The 19383-nt window shown below is 45.0% G+C and overlaps 1 protein-coding gene across 8 annotated transcripts in view; it reads left to right on the top strand.

Annotated features, from left to right (window-relative positions):
• Positions 1-19383, top strand: part of SLC4A10 (solute carrier family 4 member 10) — a 1479043-nt gene that overhangs the window by 1310812 nt on the left and 148848 nt on the right. For all 8 annotated transcript variants that reach the window (XM_069616332.1, XM_069616329.1, XM_069616333.1 and 5 more), the window contains exon 17: positions 3185-3298. In XM_069616332.1, coding sequence (XP_069472433.1) covers positions 3185-3298 — 114 coding nt within the window. The remainder of the gene's footprint in view (positions 1-3184; positions 3299-19383) is intronic.

Below are 19383 nucleotides of genomic sequence, written 5' to 3'. Positions count from 1 at the left end.
TTGGAGGCCTGGATTGAAGAATATCATCTGCAAGGCAGGTTTACAAGCCAATGTAAGCACAATTGATCAATGCCCGCAGCTTCAACTGGTCTGTAGAAAGTATATTACCCTGTGGAAGATGTTCCACTATACCATTTTTATTTATCTTTAAACATCCTTTGATAGAGTCCCAAGGGCTAGACTCTGGGAAGTTTTGGAGGATTTGGGTATCCCCCATTACTATTAAAGGCCATTCAGGGACTTAATTGGAATAACACAGCTGTGGTGAGGTGAAACCTGGTTGGGAACACAACCAAACCATTTGGGGTAGAAATGAGAGTTAGACAAGGTTGTAGTCCAACCCCTGAAGTTATTTTGCCTATTCATCAATGGGATCTGTAAGAAATTGTTAGCTATTCCCTCTGAGGCCCTCTCCCTAGCAGAGAATAAAATCCTGATACTTTTATTGGGTGATGCTGCAGTTTTGATGTCCCTTACACAGGGTAGGCGTAAGTCGCAGTTGGCTAGCTTCATCAGGTTTTTTAAAGAGAATCTGCTTACTGTAAATGTCAGCAAAACAAATCGTATGGTGTTTAGGGGGAAACAGGCAACATTTAAGGCCAGAATTAAGCTAGAGCTAGAATGGGAAACCATTAAAACTGGTGAACACCTCCAATTATTTAGGCTTAAGGGCAACAGACAATTGTGAGTGGGCTGCCCAGGTCGACCAACAACTCTGTCCCTAAACAGCTATTCTGGGGCGTGATATAGGTTTAACCAAGACCACACGTGTGGACGCATTAGTGTGCTGTTGGAGGCCTACAGGCCAGGCAGGCTAGAATTATTGACCCATCCAGGAGGTATTACGCTCCCCTGGTTTCAACACATCAAGGCTCAACTGACGGACCTGGGGTTAGAAGCTCTGTGGGCAGAACCAGAACACATACATTCTTTGTCAAGGGTTCTAGAGACAAAAGTATTGAAAGACAAGGAAGTGTGGAAAATCGGTCAAAATCCAAGAGCCAGTAGATATTGGGACTATAAGACTACGTTCTGCTATGAATCGTATCTAGATGTTGTGAAGCCCAAGTGCACCAGGGCCTTATATATCAAACTGCAGCTGGGAATTTTGTCTGGCAGAAGTTGGTTGTGCAAGTGGGGGAAACGGAGGGGAGTCAGCTTGTCCAGCCAGCGAGTTAGCACCAGAGAGTATTGAGCACTTCCTTTCAATGTGTGATGGGTATGGGGATTTCAGGGTTCGATTTCTTAAGCCCTTATTTTTGGCTAGACATGCACAAACATTGAATGAGGTAGGAAGATTGTGTCGTAACTCACCCAACAGCTTAGTAGTCTATGCTGATTAATGCTTTTTATCTAGGGCTTGGTTTAGGAGGTCTCTGATAATAAAATCGCAAACTGTTAACTTGTCAATCTAAGATTGCACTGACATTTTTATCACAATTCGTTTGCATTTCCCCTCTAATTCCTTACTGCCGTATTACACTTTTGTGAAACGATTTTATCTTATGATTTGTAAAGTTGTATTGCATTTTATTGAGATTATTGTTAAGAAGTCACAGGAGCAGGGAAATGCTTTTATATTAACCATATGAATGTATAGGTATTTTATCGGAGATGTAATTGTTTATGTATGCATTTGTGTATTGTGTATTTTTTGTACTTGGTAACTTGTACTTAATGCTGCTGGTACTGTTCTTATATGTTTTACAACGTATATTACTTATGGAGGAACCTTTTATGCCTGCGCATGAAATAAAAGAAAGTTGATTGATTGAAATAACATGTATTGAGTTTGTTATTCATTCTGATTAGCGAATGTACTCCAGCCAGTGCTTACAGGAGGACAGTTTGTAGTGCCAAATAAAACACGCGGGAGCTCATTTCCTTTAAGCCTGTAATTTGGCTGCCAAATGTTTGTCATTTGCATGTCGGAGTGCAACAAGTGAGGGCAAAGGGTGGCGTACGAGCTGTACACCACTTTTCGACGTCCCTTTTTGAACTCAGCCATGCAAATAGAGTCAACGCTGTCTGCTGTGTACGCATGGCAGGTGGTGTTTACATTGGATCTCCATAGGGATCCTCAGCGTTTGCGACAGCAGGACAATGCATGCCAGCGCAAATACTGGAGAATCTCTCTGGCGGAGAGGAAGGGAGCTGCGGAAACGCGACTTGCGTGCCACCCCTCCTCTCCGCCATACAGATGACATAAAATGCTGGGCACCTCAAATGAAAGACGTACAAATCTTACGCAAGGCTTTTAAGTCTCATTTGCGCTATGTCCGGCTCAAAATGAGCACCTTGGAATTTTCCTCTTTTCAAACGCAGATAAAAATTGAGCATCAATTTTGTCTGAGTGATTATAATTCCACTGCAAATATATCAAGCACCATACTTTGAGCAAAATCTCTCCAGTTAGACATATTATGCTACCATATGCATTTCCAGCATACATTGTAGCCCACTCATGCTACTGCTTGCCTCACATCACACACATATATTTGGACTATCAGTGAAATGTTGGGGGTCGTAGTCTGTGACATTGTGGTCTGAGCTAAAAGAACATAGAGCCTGGGTCCATAACGCTAATGATGTTAACCAGCAAAGTAGCTCACACTCAATTGCCATTGTTTCAAGCGTTGCCATTTGATGAAGAAAATCTACTCTTTCCACCGCAAGTGCTTCTTTTACTTCACTTCCACATATGTACCTTAACAACAATGATCTCTGGACAGTTTTTTGGCGTGTAACTGCCATCAGCACTAACCAGCATAGTTATTTGCAAGGGATCATGGGAGTCACAGGAACAATCTGAAGAGATGCAGGTTTAATACCCCTGATATACAACACACACACCTGCCATAATACTACTAAACTAGGTAAAATGTCACTGTTTACAAGTTGATATATGCTTTTAGTTAGCATTTCTGTTCATGTAGCTAAACATTTATGCTTCAATTTAATGCATCTGTATACGTATATTTATTTTGACATATTTTCATGATCAATTAAGTAGCTGCTCTGATCAATGACTTTTCAGAAAATGATGGTTTTGACAGTAATCATTGGGTTACTGCTAGCAGAGGGCAAAATGCATAAAATACTGCACAACTGGTCTAGGGGAAATGCCTGACACTAATTTGGAAATTTCACTTGCAGCTGCTGACATTTGGTTTCTTGATTTCAGGTGCGCTCCATAGTCAGTGACTTTGCTGTGTTCCTCACTATCATGTCAATGGTTTTAATAGACTACGCCATTGGAATCCCTTCTCCAAAACTTCAGGTTCCAAGTGAGTTTAAGGTAATTTCAGCATTCCCCCTTTTCTGTTCATGCACACTAATTGTTGGGTGGTGAGATGCAGAGTCGATACAGCAACATATTGTAACTATAAATGATGTCCCTGAATGAAAACTAGAAACCTTCATTGTAAGAGCCTTTCTGTGGCCTTCACACAGTTGTTCATGGGAGTGCCGCTTTACTGTTTGAGTGGTCTTCCAGGTATTTTGTTTTACAGCCAAAAGGGTGACTGTAATATACGGTAAATTGTACAGAATGAGACACAAGTGTTGATGACTATATATGAGTATTTACTCCACTTTTCTTGCTAAAATCGTTCATCTTCTTCTGAGCGAGCTGCCAACCATCAAACTGTCCCAACTCTGCCAAACTACATGTGAGCTCCTGCTCTCTCCAGTATGCTACCTCCTGGCCATACGGAAAGGTGTTTGGTGGTGCCAAAACCACCAAATGTTGCTCTAGAGACAAGGCTGCTCGTGTCAGTCTCACAGTGTTTGGAGGGATTAAAGCGATGAGAATGAGTAAACTTGTCTTTCCCTAATGTTGTGTGTGGAGCAACATACTGTAGTACCCTGGTTGATATAGTGCCAGAATGATAGCAGAGCTCACACTGGGTGCCCCTTCCCTGCTGACCCCTCCTCTTCAAGCTGCACAACATGCGTCCGCAGCAGCCTCCTTCTTCTCACAATCAACCTACCCCACATACCACCTATAGGTAAATCCATTAGAGTTCTTCTCCATCCTTGTTGTTCATATATGTTCTGTAAAACTCTCAGGTCACCTGGGGTTTCATTTCAGCCTTCTTGGCAGAGGCAGATCATCTCCTGATTCTTGAAGAAGTGGTGTTTCCTCAATTCTGATCTGAAAATCACATGAGCAAACACTGGTCCGTGATCTCTTCTTTTGCTGGTTTGAAATCATTAGAGGAAAAGATGTTACAAGTTATGAAACAGCCCAATGCCGAATAAGTGACAGGCTTCCTTCTGAGATTCTCAGGTATTTTTGTAGTTGATGTACCCGGCTTTGTCATCTTTATGTTAGATTTAATAGCCCTACTTAAGCAGTGTCCTTATTAATTCATCTTAATCTGTGCAGAAACTAGTACTGTTCTACTTATTATGTCTATGGCTGTCCCATGTCTATGTCCTCAATGTGTGGATCTACATTGTTTGGTCTTTGAATCCGTTGTCTAGAATTTTCATTCATATTTGTTTTTTCTATGTATGGATGTTAGTGTGATTATGAAGAATATGTTTGATTTAGTATTTTGAACCGAATATGAAATAATTGTTGAGACAACAGCAGGGAGTTTGCATGTGTCTTTCTGTAGACAGGCTGCCTGTATTCTTTTGAAGTATGTGTGACTCCCTCTGCATTCTAAGTTAGGGACCACCTTTGATTCTTTGATTTATTATCTTAAACAAAACAAACATATTCAGATTAAAGAAGCCTGATTCTTCTCACAGATTTTGGGCAAGGATTGTTGCACTGGTGGGAGCATGACATTATTGGCATTCCACCAAGAGTAAACAGATATTCCATCACACTATGTATGTTTAAGTTGTTCACTCTACCTTCTAGTGCAGTTTCCCCATATTGGTTAGCTGAGTCTCATGCCAAATTCGGTCCTCGTGTTAGCAACCACGTAGGTGCTGCTATGGCAATGCCCCATACCCAGTACATAAAACTGCTAAATGTAGCATTGCAGTACTAATAATTTCTTATAAAAGTGTCTTGTGCCTTCAATCGCAAATGTATAGTATCACGCAATGTCCTTCTCCTCCAATGTACAATTGATGATGTGTTCACACTACAGTCATATCAACTCCCAGACACCCTAAACTACTTCAAAGCCATACAACTTTTAGTCAGGAGCTATACAAATATTACATGACATATATGTGCAAAAGGGCGCACTTTACGTACAAAGAAACCTCAGTCCACCCTGCCATGGTATGGTTCAAACTATTCAGTAGCACCTAGCTTGCGGGGCTTTGCCAGTCAGCTACTTCAGAACACAGGAAACATTCATGGATAACGCACTGCATTTGAAGGAAGCTGCTGGCTGCTAAAGTGCACTCCCGTATACAATCCTCTTTCTACCCCCCCAAATGTTTAAACCCCTGCTAAAAAACTCCATGTAGCTTCTGCCTACTCTCCGTTCCCTCCCACTTTGCTGCCATCACCAGCATTCTGCCAACTTGATTTTAGATGTGTAGGTCTAGTTAGAGAGAGCTTTAGCTCTCTGCTAGAGCTGTTGAAGATACGGATTAAAGATTGGTCCATGGTGTTATTCAGGTCCTCCATGATACATAACAAGTGAATTCTGCTGAAAGCTCTTTTCCAGCAGTGGCCATTTTGTAGGATCGGGTTGAGCTGTCTAAGAGAGAATGATGCCTTTGAAAGCATGTTTGTTTTCCCTGCTGTCTGGTACACTGCTGTGTTTTTCTTGTTTGATGTAGCATTCCATAGTATGTGAGTTTCTTATTTTGTACTTCATCCCTCTGTGTTTGTTTTGTGTCCTCCTCTAAGAGTTTACTTCACTCATTCAGCTCAGACGGCACCTGTGCTGCGGAAACATCTAGAGCTTGGTTCCATCTGGTTGCCCTCTCCCCCTGCTTGTTGCCCTTTCTCTGCATCTGTCAGTGTACCTGTACTTCTGGCCAGTGTGTGGTCTGGCCACGGAGCATGAACATTGAGCATGCCTTCACTCCATAGGCACAGTAATCGGTGCCCTTCCCCTCCTGTCTGCCTTCAGCCATGCTTGCAGCTGCCCTTATCCATTGCTGTGCCTCTGCCAGGGCAGTGTGGGCACTTTTCTGGGATTGCCTTTTGCAGCATTCTGCCTTAGCACTGGTGGTGCAAGTCGGCATCACCAGTGTACTTGGGAGGAGGGGATGGCAGGCAGTACAAACTACCTCAATGAGAGAGAAGCGGGCAGCAGTAATGGAGTGTTAAGGCTGAAAGTACAGGACTTTCACCTCAAGGTTTGCAATGGTTTTGCTCCTGTGCCGTTCAAAGCCTTCCTTCTTCGCTGAGGTTTCTGGCACATACCAGTGTAGTCTCTTGAACTTTTTTTTCGAAACCATACATCTATCATATTGTGCTCAACACACAAATGTTACGGAGGGAAAAGGACACGGGACCCTTTAAGCGAGAAGTGAAAGTGAAAGGGAGGAGGGGGGAGGCGGGAGGCGGGGAGGCGGGAAGGAAAGGGAGACAGTCTAGGTTAAATAAAGTTGGAGTTAAGACGCACATCGTGTCCATGCGTTATTTTGGGGCCCACACAAGCCCGTAACAACTGGCGACAAGAGGAAACCCACTCTCAAGGACGCAGCCGATGTCACGGAGGGACCCGGCGCTGCCAGCAACAAGCAGCGGATCGATACCGGTGTAGAGGTCGGTAAGAGGATTCAATTCAACACTACAGCTAAGTCAATGCCTAGTCTGGGATACTGAATGGAAACCCTATTGATATATCTTTACGTCCAGTTCATGAGTTCTGGATGACTAGCCCTATATAACACCCCTCTCTTGGAATCTCCCTAACCCCACTGAGCCAAGAAGTAGTTCTGTTTTGCAAGTTTAAAAGGTTTATTGATAATTTAAACAATATATATATATCACACTTTATAATAAATTAATAATTGAATATCACACTTAATCTGAGCAGTAATCAATAATGGATAGTCCAGCACTAGCACACTTCTTTATAATCAATGATGAGTGGTTATAGGATGGATAAGATAGCGACAATACTTTTATGGTTTCAAATGGATGCAATGTGGAATGAAATGCAGTACAGAAAATAACTTGATAGGATTTCAGCAAAAGACAATGTAATCACTTTCTTGGACAATTCACCCCCCCTTTATGCAATGTAAGGACGTTTGGGTTAGATCTATCACTTGTGCAGATTAATACAGTGTGCCAGCTGACCAGATACACATATCCGGTCGGATAACCACGCTGTGTTACGCTGTAAAGCACTCCTCAAAGGAACGCTCTAAGGAAAAGGTCTGTTTTGCAAAAATAAAATACAAACAACATTTCAACAGTGACAAACTATGTGACACTCAAAGTAGGTCACTCAGTTAATTTAAACATTTTCGATTTTTGGTAGTTTTAAATCCAGTTTCAGTTAGGCTGCTGCAGACCTGCAGAGCTCAGCCAGTCTTGTTATGAACATTGTTTTGGGGCTCTTCAACTTCCCAGATTTAGTATGCACACATACTTCATTCTGCCAGATGTCCGCTGGTGTTCAGTGAGATTTTTGGATGTGTTGCAATGTTTGAAAATAGGCATTTTGAGCTGGCATTCAGGGAAACAAAAGGTGATTTTAAAGTGCAGTTTTTCCTTTGGCACACCTTTCACTCATGGCACCCCGCCCCATCCTGCTCGCACTGGTGGGTGGCAAGTTAGGCAACCATTTTAGTGTGCACAAACTGCGTGGTTCTCCTAGATTCTGGCGCACATGTGGGCTTTTTGGCCATCTTGGATTTTCTAAGCCCACAGCACCAAATGTTGCAGCATGATAGCTCAAACGTGGGTCAGGACACCCAACAGGTCCGGCGACACACGAGTGTCGGAAGCAGGAGGAAACAGAGACGCGACGAAGGCAGCGAGAGTCACAGAGGGACCCAACGCCGCCACACAGCAGCAACAGGCTGGCGCCGGAGAGGAGATCCAGCACGTCGGCTGGAGAAAAAGAAGGACACGGAAACGTGAGGAAGGCAGCGTGAGTCAAGGAGGGACTCAATGCCGCCACACAGCAACAAGCCAGTGCCCGAGAGGAGACCCTGCACGTCGGCCGGGAGGAAAGGACAAGGGAGAAATGGTAGGACGCTGGAGTCGAGGAGGGACTCTGCGCTCCAACGAAGCACCGAACAACATCGCTGACAGGACAGTCGGAACACGGAGGAGCAGTACAGTCACTGCCACTGGTGAAGGAAGGAGGCCCATAAAATCAGCGCGAGCGGCCGTCAGCACATGGCTCCAGACGGAGCAAGGGAGGCACGTGCATACAGGTACGGAGGGGAAGAGTGAGAGAACCCGGCATGTGGAAGGGAGGGGCGCAGAGCCACGGGAGTACCGGCACACGCCAGTGCCAGCCATAAGCCACTTGAACGCGAGGAAGTACCGGCACACACCAGTGCCAGCCATAAGCCACTTGAAAGCGAGGAAGCAACGGCACACGCCTGTGCCAGCTATAAGCCACTTGAAAATGAGGACGCAACAGCACACGCCAGTGCCAGCCATAAAACACTTGAACACGAGGACTGAGGCTGTAAGCCACTTGAATGCGAGGAAGCAACGGCACATGCCAGTGCCAGCCATAAAACACTTGAACACGAGGACTGAGGCTGTAAGCCACTTGAAAGCGAGGAAGCAGCAGCACATGCCGGTGCCAGCCATAAAAGACTTGAACAGGAGGACTGAGGCTGTAAGCCACTTGAAAGCGAGGAAGCAACAGCACACGCCAGTGGCAGCCATAAAACACTTGAACACGAGGACTGAGGCTGTGGCCCGCGACCACGCCCAAATATCATGTCGCAGTCAGGGAATGCAGAGATTGACCTCACAGCACCTGGCGCACCCGGAGTAATGCCCACCCACCCAGTATCCTTCTTACGCTGCCCAAACACGTTCTCACTAGAACCCCAGGAGAATCAAGGACAGAGATGGCAGGAGTGGATGGACGAGTTCGAAGAATTTATGAGGGCCGTAGGAAACTAGGATGCACCAAACAAGCAAGACATCTTTAGGAACCCGGTAGGCAAAGATATAAAGAGTGTCATTAAAACCATCCCGACAGCAGAAAGAACCACATACCAAAAATTCATTGAAGCCATCAGCAGCTCCCTAGTAGTAGTGCCGAATAGAGACTATGAATGCTACATCTTCAATCAATGCACCCAGATGCCACAGGAGACGATCGGCCAATTCATATTGCGCCTACAAAGGAAAATCACATACTGCAACCTCACCAACTTTAACGACGATGAAGCTATCTGCCTGAGAGTCATCGAAGGGTGCCTGTCATCGATATTCCGCAAACACCTATTGAAAAAACCACTACCGTTGAAAGAGATAGCTGAACTGGCCAGAGTGTACAAAAGGGTGGACATCCAAGCTGCCCACATTGAAAACCCGAAGAAGATAGACTCAATCGCAGCCGTCACCACCGGCCAAGCAAGCTGCCAACATAGCAATACGTACAGACAAGACCAGTGGAACAATGCGAGACGCCCACCACCAGAAAGACAATGCAACCGGTGCGGGTTACAGTTTCCACACAAGGGCCAATGCCCCGCAATAGGCCAAACGTGCATGAGGTGTGGCCAAGAGAACCACTTTCAGAGCATGTGCCGGGAAAAGACACTCTCAATACCTGCATACCGGCCACCCAGCCAGCAACCAGCTGCAAGGAGATTTGAGACGCCAAGAGCCTTCAACCCGCGTCCATACCCCGAATGGGAGTATAACAAACCTGCCACTAACCCCAGGCCCACAACTAATCCTGGATTTGTCAGAGCAGTAGAAAACCTGCAAGTAGACCAAGGGGATGAAACATATACCAATCAAGAACAAATATATCACATGCAATCCTATCCAGAAGAAGAACGCCAGTGGGCGAATGTTACCAGAGCCCCCTACGAGAACCCGCCCGTCGAAGAACAACTGAGCAAGTGCAATACGCTGAATATGACCGCTACAGCAGAGAATACGTTCGCCTCATCTCGGAAGCCGCAGATGACAGCACGGCACCCTGGGTGACAGTACAACTCGGAGGAATCGACACTCCATTCCTGATAGACACTGGCACAACTGTGAATGTCATGAGCCACCTGACATACGAACAACTAGCAGACATGTTCCCACTACAGCCATCACACGCCCACATATTCCAGTGGGGCGCGACTCAGCCGCTGACCTCCAAAGGACAGTTTGCATGTGCCTTCACCCACAGGGGTAAGAAAACCCTTACAATGATAGATGTCATCCACAGTCCAGCAATAGGAAGATGCCTACTCAGCCACAAAACTGCCATTGCCCTACGCCTTATCGACATACACTACAACGAATCAGAAATAATTCAAGGTACACCGCCCAACTCCCAACTCATACAGGCCATCCACCACAAAGTCCTGGACATTGCGAGTCTAAAATCTATCTACCCAGCTTTGTTTGAAGGAGTGGGCATGCTAAAGAACACAGTCATCAAGCTACACATTGACCCAACAGTACGGCCAGTGCTGCAACACCCCAAGTGGGTTGGATTCCATCTGCAAGCGAAAGTAACCTATGAGCTGCAGACACTACTAGAAAATGACATCATAGAGGGAACGACAGGGCCCACACCATGCCTGTCTCCACTCGTAGTCATCCCCAAAGTGGACGGGCACCTCTGCCTCTGCGTGGACATGAGGATTCCCAATACAGCCATACAACGGGAGAGGCATCCAGGCCCAAACATTGAAGATATGCGAATAAGACTCAATCAAGCCACAACATTTTCAAAATTGGATCTCAACCAAGGATACCACAAGCTTGTCATCGACCCCACATCAAGACCCATCACTACATTCACTGCCCACATAGGCCTATTTTGTTAGAAACGGCTAAATTTCGGAATCTCATCCGTCGCCGAAATATTCCAAGAAACAATCCACTGACTAATCAGCCTGGTCACCAACACGTTCAATTACAGTGACGATATCCTTGTATTCGGAGTCACTCAGGACCAGCATGACACAGCTCTACATCAGGTCTGCCGCATCCTCCAAGATGCCGGACTCACACTCAACAGCCAGAAGTGCGAAATCAACATCCACACCCCATGCTTCTTTGGCCACATTTTCTCGGACCAGGGCATCAACGCGGACCTGGATAAAATCTGCACCATTACAAACCTACCCAACCCAAAGGACACTTCCGAACTCGGCTCATTCTTGGTCATGGCAGGGTACTGTGCCCGCTACCTCCCACAATACGCCTCTCTCACGTGTCCACCCCGACAACTGCTAAAAAAGGATCAACCCTTCCAGTGGACCGACCAATGCCAACATGCTTTCTGCACCATCAAACGAGAACTAGCTGCCAATCGCCAACTAGCATACTTCAACCCGCAATGGAGAACCAAAATCACCGTAGATGCCAGTCCAGTAGGGTTCGGTGCAATCCTGGCCCAAACCGACCCACAGAACAACGCCAAAACCACCATCGTGGGGTACGCAAGCCGCGCACTCAACGCCACTGAACAAGCATACTCGCAGGCAGAGCGCAAGAGCCTGGCAGCCGTTTGGGCGTGTGAAAAGTTTCACCACTTTGTCATCGGACACACCTTCACACTCATTACAGACCACCAGGCCCTGCTAGCCCTCTTTGGCAACCCGAGAATAAAAATGCCTCCACGCATTGAACGTTGGGGCATCCGACTCCAAGAGTACAACTCTACAATAGTCCACAAACCCAGAGGCGACACTAATCCCGCAGACTACCTGTCACTTCACCCTGAAGGGACGTCCGATACCACACTACAAGGAGAAGCAGATGGATACATTGCCGACCTATCGCTCAACGCCCTTGCCCCTGCCATCACAACACAACTGTTTGCAGAAAAAAGCAGAGCAGACCCCACCATCAGAGCCGCAATACACCTCACCAACATGAACAAGTGGCGACAGGCAGCCACCGAACGCTTTGAGCCGGGAGAGGGTGGGGGAGTAGATAGAAGAGACCTAGCCAGATTGAACAAAATACACAACAAGCTGGCCACAACATGCCAAGGCATGCTGCTCCGAGGGAACCCCCTAGTAGCACCCAAAAGCCTAAGGAAACCACTGGTCATGATCGCACACGAAGGCCATTACGGCGTGGCCAACATGAAAAAGATACTGAGGAACCAGGTGTGGTTTCCCCACATGAACACAATTGTGGATGACACATTAAGACACTGCATCCTGTGCCAAGTAAATGCAGCCGGATCACCACCCTGCCCATTGCAGATTGTCCGACTCCCGGATGGACCATGGCAACTCGTAGCACTCCACTTTTAAGGGCCACTGGAAGAGGGAGGCCACCTCCTAGTGGCCATCGATGAGTACTCCAGATTCCCACTGGTGAAACACGTGCAGTCCACAGCCTTCCACCACGTGGTAGGCACTGTAGATGAACTGTTCATTGAGTGGAGCATCCCCAACACAGTGAAAACAGACAACGGGTCCCCATTCCAGGGACATGAATTTAAGAAGTTTGCAGCGCACCTAGGTTTCCACCACCAAAAGATCACACCGCTATGGCCCCAGGCCAATGGCATGGTGGAATGCTTCATGGTGAACAACAAGCGTACACACCAGAAAGCAGCAACCGACCAAGCTTCGATGTCACAAGCCATCTCACAAATGCTACGAAGCTACCGGGACACCCCACACAAAGGGACCGGCCGCACCCCAGCCGAACTCATGATCAAGTACAAGCCACGGTCCCGATCCCGCGAATCGATGATTACACCCCAGAGGAAGACGAAGAGATCCGGCGGCGAGAGGCCGATAGGAGACAGAAGACAAAGGAATGGAATGACAGGAAACGGAAAGCCCAGGAACCCGTGATCGCAGTAGGAGAGACTGTACCGGTCCGGCAAGCTCAGCGCCGGAAAACAGACTCAAGACACCTGCCCGAGTCCATGATAGTAACGGAAGTAAATGGACCCATGGTCACTGCAGTAGGTGACTGAGGAGAGATAACCCGAAATGCATCACATTTTAGAAGAATGTTCCAAGAAGATCAGACTGAAGAGATACTGACAGAGGAAGAAGACCCCGGAGACCCAGATATTCCCCCAGACCCACCCGAGGTGCCCTCGCTAGCTTGCCCAACCGGGCAAAGCGAGTGAACAAGCTGGATGGCCCCACGGTCGACTCGAAGGCCCACCCGGCTCATCGAAGAAATGTAGACCATGGACTCAGCCGATAAGTAAGGGGGGGGTGTTATGGAGGGAAAAGGACACAGGACCCTTTAAGCGAGAAGCGAAAGTGAAAGGGAGGAGGGGCGGTGCGGGAGGTGAGGAGGAGGGAAGGAAAGGGAGACAGTGTCTACGTTAAATAAAGTTGGAGTTAAGACGCACATTGTGTCCGTGCGTTATTTTGAGGCCCACACAAGCCCGTAACAACAATCCTTATAAAAGGAAGGGGCTTTGCCAATGCTTGTTACGATAACGTCATCTATCGTCACACAGGTCCATGCATTTTGGTCTCTTTAATCATTTAAAATAACGTAACCACCGTTATGCCCAGCAAATACTATCATGGGCAAGGTAACCTGCTGTTGATAAGTAGAGCTTGTAGTGGGCGCACTTATATTTGTTTTTCTGGCCCATATAATGTCAAGCATGTTCCCCAGAATACAGTAATCTGTGGGATGTCTAATTCTTAAGAGCGTTTCATGTAAAAAACGCACTTGGTCACGTTGCTAAATCAGCAAGCGTGGCCGCCTGCATAAACCTTCGTGCCTCATTGATCCCTACAGCAATGATTCTGGCAATTGCTCTTGCGGGGCACTTAGAATGCGCAAAGGTGAACCTGCCCACTCCTTCATTTCCTTAAACAGGACATGACCCTGATCCGTTGTTAGTAAAAAATGATGGGCCGAAATAAAGGCATCCAATTCAGTTCAGTTGTTTTTGAACTTGCGGATTCTCTTTTGGAAAAGGATGTGAAGTCCCTTGGAATCCTCAAAATCCAACGCATGGTGTGAGCAGCCCATGCAATTTTAAAGTGCCATTACTGAGACATGTGGTCGAAGGCAAACCAATGCAAGGATACTGGAGTTTTCAGAGCCCTTGTTTTGAACTTATGTTCAGTTGTATAACTGTCCATAATTCAAATACGTTTTTTGAACAATCTTTATTTTTATTGTGAACATGACCTAATACTGCAGACATTCCACAAGAGGTAGCCATCTTTTACATAGTGCTTTATTCTGGATGCCTTATGCTTCTAGGTTCTTATTAATAGGTCTGTACTTTCAACCTGTATTCTGCCTCTTTCTTGAGTTTGTATCACACATTAGTTGAACAACAACCAATTGGTCATGCCACGTGGACGTAGCACCCATTATGGTCTTCCAATTCTCAGCAAAGTATCCCTGTTACTTCAAAAGGATATAATTGATGTGGTCTGTCGACTGCGTTTGGTTGTCAAACTTGCTGGTGCCCCCTCTGCAGGACCTAACAATGGAGATCAACTCCACCTCGTCTCTGAATTGAACACTCTCAGTTAACTGTTATGTTCTCGTGAAAATGTAATTTTAATTCCTAATGACAATAAATAGGAGTACCGGGTTAGGCTGTAAACCAAGTCCCCCTTCCATTTGCTTCTTTGGTCCATTACAGGGCCAGCAAGAGCATTGTTTGGCAGCGAATAAATTCCTGCGGCACCCTAAGACAATTCAGAAATGACATGGAGTCGATCTCCATTGTTAAGTCCTGTTAAGTCCTGAAGAAGGTGGCATCAGCAAGTTTGACCACCGAAACTGGTCAACCAACGACATCAGTGATGTCCTTTTGAAATTTCTTTCTAAACTGGTGGTCCATGAGCATTTTGATTTGAGATAACTGCCCTCTACTCACATATCTCACACATCAGCAATGGCAGTAAAATGCAGCTATCCCCACGACAGAATTTGGCCTAGCCACACTCATAATGGCCCTTGGCTCACATTTACTGCACATCGTCTCTGCCACTAGAAGGTTGCTATGCCCACGACAACATTCGGCCTACCTGCACGTAATGTTTCTCCCTACTCTTATATTAGCACAACACCTTTGCCATTCGAATGCAGCTATATTCACAATATTATTTGGTCTAACTGTGCACATAATGTTCTCTCCTGCCCTTATACTTGCACAACACCTCTGCCATTAGAATGCAGCTATCCCCCATGATAGATTTCGATCTACTTGAACACATAACATCGCTATCACATACTCTTCAGCCTCACCTACGGGAGCCTGCTCAACATGAGTTATATAACTCTTTGATAAATTAGGACAACTGTGGCCATCTTTCTGAACAGGATGAATAAAGAGAATACAATGTTTTTCCCTGTTTGTGTATGCCTTCATACATGCAATCAACGATTTCCATACACACTGAACGATTGATTCCATGTAGGAACACATTGCAGAAGATTTGAGCAGGTATGAGAATAACCCACCTACCCCTGGAAAATCCAGTACACCACACCTGTAGGTGTGCAATGTATGCTTTAATGCAGACAAGTGTAAAAGAAAAGGGGCACCTGGCTTTTCCCTGACCTTTCCAGGTATTGCAACGTATATATAAACAATTGGTCAGGGCCATCCCAGACAGGACCACAGTAAAAAAAAATAACTGACAATTCAGTAGTCTTTTTCAAACACAAGTAATTTCTGTGAGTTTATACAAATACATTCATGAGCATGACATACCATAAAAACATATAGTGAACCTTACACATTCATAACAAAGAACAAACAGTTACTGCAATTGGTACACTTAACAATCGTCTGGTGATTTGTTACATGCACAACCTTGTATTTTGCACAGGATTACAGTGAAACAATATAGAGTTAAACATAGAGTGTTTTCTGCCAAATTGGCATACTAAGACAAACAAAAGTCGACACAATGGTGTTTCGGCCTATTGCATTTCGGTAGCTCGAGTATAACAGCCTTAATCAGGACATGAATTGTGGTATAGGTTCCTCACAGCCTGTGGTATGTATCTACAAAAAAAGAAATAAGTTCCATTGAGTGTTCTGTTGCCAGGCCATGAATAAACAAAAGCTCTTAAAGTAGCTAAAGATCCGATCCCCGAGGGGATAGGAAAAACATACTTACTGTGCTGAAATCACGATGCAGGGAAAGTTAGGGTAATCCCACCAGTCAGCAAAATCTGGTGGAGTCTGTGTGGAGTCCACGCCATTTGTTTTTGAGTGTGCAACATTGGCTAACTGTATACAGTATGCCAGTAGCCAGTCTGCTTTCTACCTTTACACCTTGGAAGGTGGAGATTTGTGTTTAAAAACTCAGCTGACCCACGGAGTGGCGCAGAGTCAGCAGAGTCTGGTGGAGTCTGTGTGGAGGCTGTGAGGAGGCATCTGTACCTTGGTCGCGGCATACACGAGTGACTGCCAGCGTTCTGGTCACCTCCACAGGGCCGCGTACAAGACAGCATGCCAAAACAATATCTGTAACAGACCCACCCCTTTCTCATTCTCGTCCTCCACTTCTCGAACCGCACTGTCTCAATGTAAACAGATGCAGGTGAAAGCAGCGACGAAGCGAGAGTGGCACTCAGACCCGCTGATGAGTACTGTCATGCTTAACAAATCAAAGCAGATTACTGAACATACTGTGACTCAGGGGGTGACTGACACATTGAATCCAACAAATATAGAAGATTGTCATTCACCTCCAATTCTAGATCAATGTTCTGCTGCCATTGAGTGGTCAAATGATGAAACACTTTTACCTGTGAATGAGAATAATTGCTTAAACATCATTGAGGGCTCACCATATGAGCACAAACGATATGGCATGTACAGGGATAACACTGATGTACACACTTACAGCCACCAGAACAGGGAGTCTATTCTTTGTGAGGGTTCCATTGGGCTTGAAAAAGTCAAAAAAGATGTGCAACTCTCATTCCAGGATCGAGAACCGATACAGTGTTTGCCAAATTAAGTGAATAGATCTAGTGAAATAAAGCCTCGACTCCATCAAAATGAATCCATCGCAACGCCTTCTATGACTCAAAAAACTAAGGGATCCAGGCAAATTAAAAATGGCAATACAAATATGATCAACAGAACAAATTACTCTTGGCACCTTTGTTACCAACAACACTACACAACAAACACATGGCGCGTCTCTCGCTCTCGCTGGATATAACTGAAATAGAAGACATAATGGCAAACCATGAAAAACTAAAAGACTTTTTTGGTACATCTAACACAAAGAAGTTTAATTAATCGGAATAAGCCATGACTTCTACCCCTTTACATCATAGACCCAAAGATATGGCCAGACCAATGGCACTTAAGTAGTCGATAGCACCTAATACAACATGACCAAAAGAAAAACCAAACAGGATGGATATTCAGGACGTTGGTACTATAATGGAAAAAGAGCAACAAGATGATATGAGGAAGAAGCGCCAGTGTAACATTCACTCTGAATCACCTCGTGAAGCTATTCCGACTTCTACGCTGGAACTTCAAAAAATGCTGATGGTAGCACCAACACATGCACTTGTCCCATTCATCAAACTTTACGAGTTAATTGGAGAAACAATGAAGGATCAAGCTATGCTATTAGCGATGATCCACACTAAACAAATATTTTTTTAATCATTTGCCACCAAGATTCAATCTAGACTTGATATGAAATCAAAAGCTTGAAACCAATGGCAATTAAGACTCTTTGATATCGCCAGGAGCAACCAGGCAGCAAATATTATTTTGGCAACAAAAATGATGGAAATGCTGGCAGCCAAACAACGGAGAAATATTTGCAACAGAGATCACGAGACAAAGCGTGGGCTAGAATCACAATATAGCAACCAGCAGGAAAAATATCTGCAATGTGCAACAGCTCAACCAAGGAGCTCACTAACACTACCAGAAAATAGAGTGCTGGATGATAAATCAATCCCGACTCTAGAAAAACAAACTGTGGTAAAATGGCTACAAAAAAATACAATAGTGTGAATGTTACAACCTGTAGTGAAAAGTGATACGAATTTAGAAAACAAGGAAATACAACATGGAAATGTGACCTCAAATACAGCATCACAAGGCCCCGAATCTTTCCCGATCTTCGATTGGCATAAGAACGACCAACATAGTATTCATGCCAAGAATACATCTGCCAAAGGAAACAAAGGCCGCCTTGCTCCAAAAAAGAGAAAAACCATGAAAAGAGGGTCTAGAGCCTTCCTAAGAAACTTGACAATGCCCCCAACAACGGATTCTCCTCAAAAATCCAAAATTGGAAAAACTACGGAACTACGAAAAGACTGTCTACCTGTAAAAGAAAGAAATTGAGCCCCCAAAGACCAGCCAGCATCCCTAACATTGGAAGGACAAACCGAGCAGGATCTACTGATCAATCTTTCAGTATACGTAGACGAGACACCACAACACTCAAACAAAGAATCTACAAGTGAGGAGGAGCAGTCTCTAATTGTTGTTGAAGAAGGCCAGACTGTCGACAACGAAACAATTGAGCTTTCATGTGAAGACATCACAGATAATGACCTAAGACAGATTATAGCAGTATATCAGATGTATCCCTCCAAGATCAGCTAACAGATTCGGCTGAGAAATTCAATGATGAAAAATCAATAATACATTCCCCGAATTCGAAATAAAACTGGTTTAAACTACCTATCTTCCTTAACCCCCTGATGCAATGATTCACTCATTATGATAAAGCTGGAGCGGGTGAATACAAATAATGATGGACTGATCCTGAATAGAACTAATAGTTTTCGCTTATTGCATGTGATTCCACAGTTAAAGGCTATTAAATCAGAGGACATCAATCTAGTCAAATTTTGCCATGATTAAAAAAAACGGATAAGGTATGGATTCAATTTAAAACATCTCAATCCTTGGCGAAGGTGATGGATAATGCAGACTGACTTGACAAATTAGGGTTTATCTGCACACGACTTGATAAAGCCAACTCTGTGGTGTCTTATAAACAGGATGATGACAATAAAGAATAGGAAAAAATAATTATCCTATAATAAACCAAGGAACACAACACCAGACGCATCATTCTGATCACTCTTTGGCTGAAAAAGATAGAACCAGAATCGGCCATATAAGAACAACTTCATTTAAAAGAGGAAGAAGATCGATTTTGCCTTACTGCCCAATACAACGAGATTTAGTGGCAGGGGAACCTTGTATGAAATATCCAAAAAGGGGGCACCAGTAACAACCTTTTAACAAGCTGAATACAAAGCTATCCATTTGTTCTTGGAATTCAAGGGTTTCAGGGCATCTGCTGAAAGGAGAAAATAATGACCTTACA

This window comes from Ambystoma mexicanum, chromosome 9 (genome assembly GCF_040938575.1).
Source record: "Ambystoma mexicanum isolate Mex_15411 chromosome 9, UKY_AmexF1_1, whole genome shotgun sequence".
Lineage (NCBI taxonomy): Eukaryota > Metazoa > Chordata > Amphibia > Caudata > Ambystomatidae > Ambystoma > Ambystoma mexicanum.
Note: the sequence above shows the minus strand (reverse complement) of the source record. Positions and strands in the feature narration are given on the sequence as shown.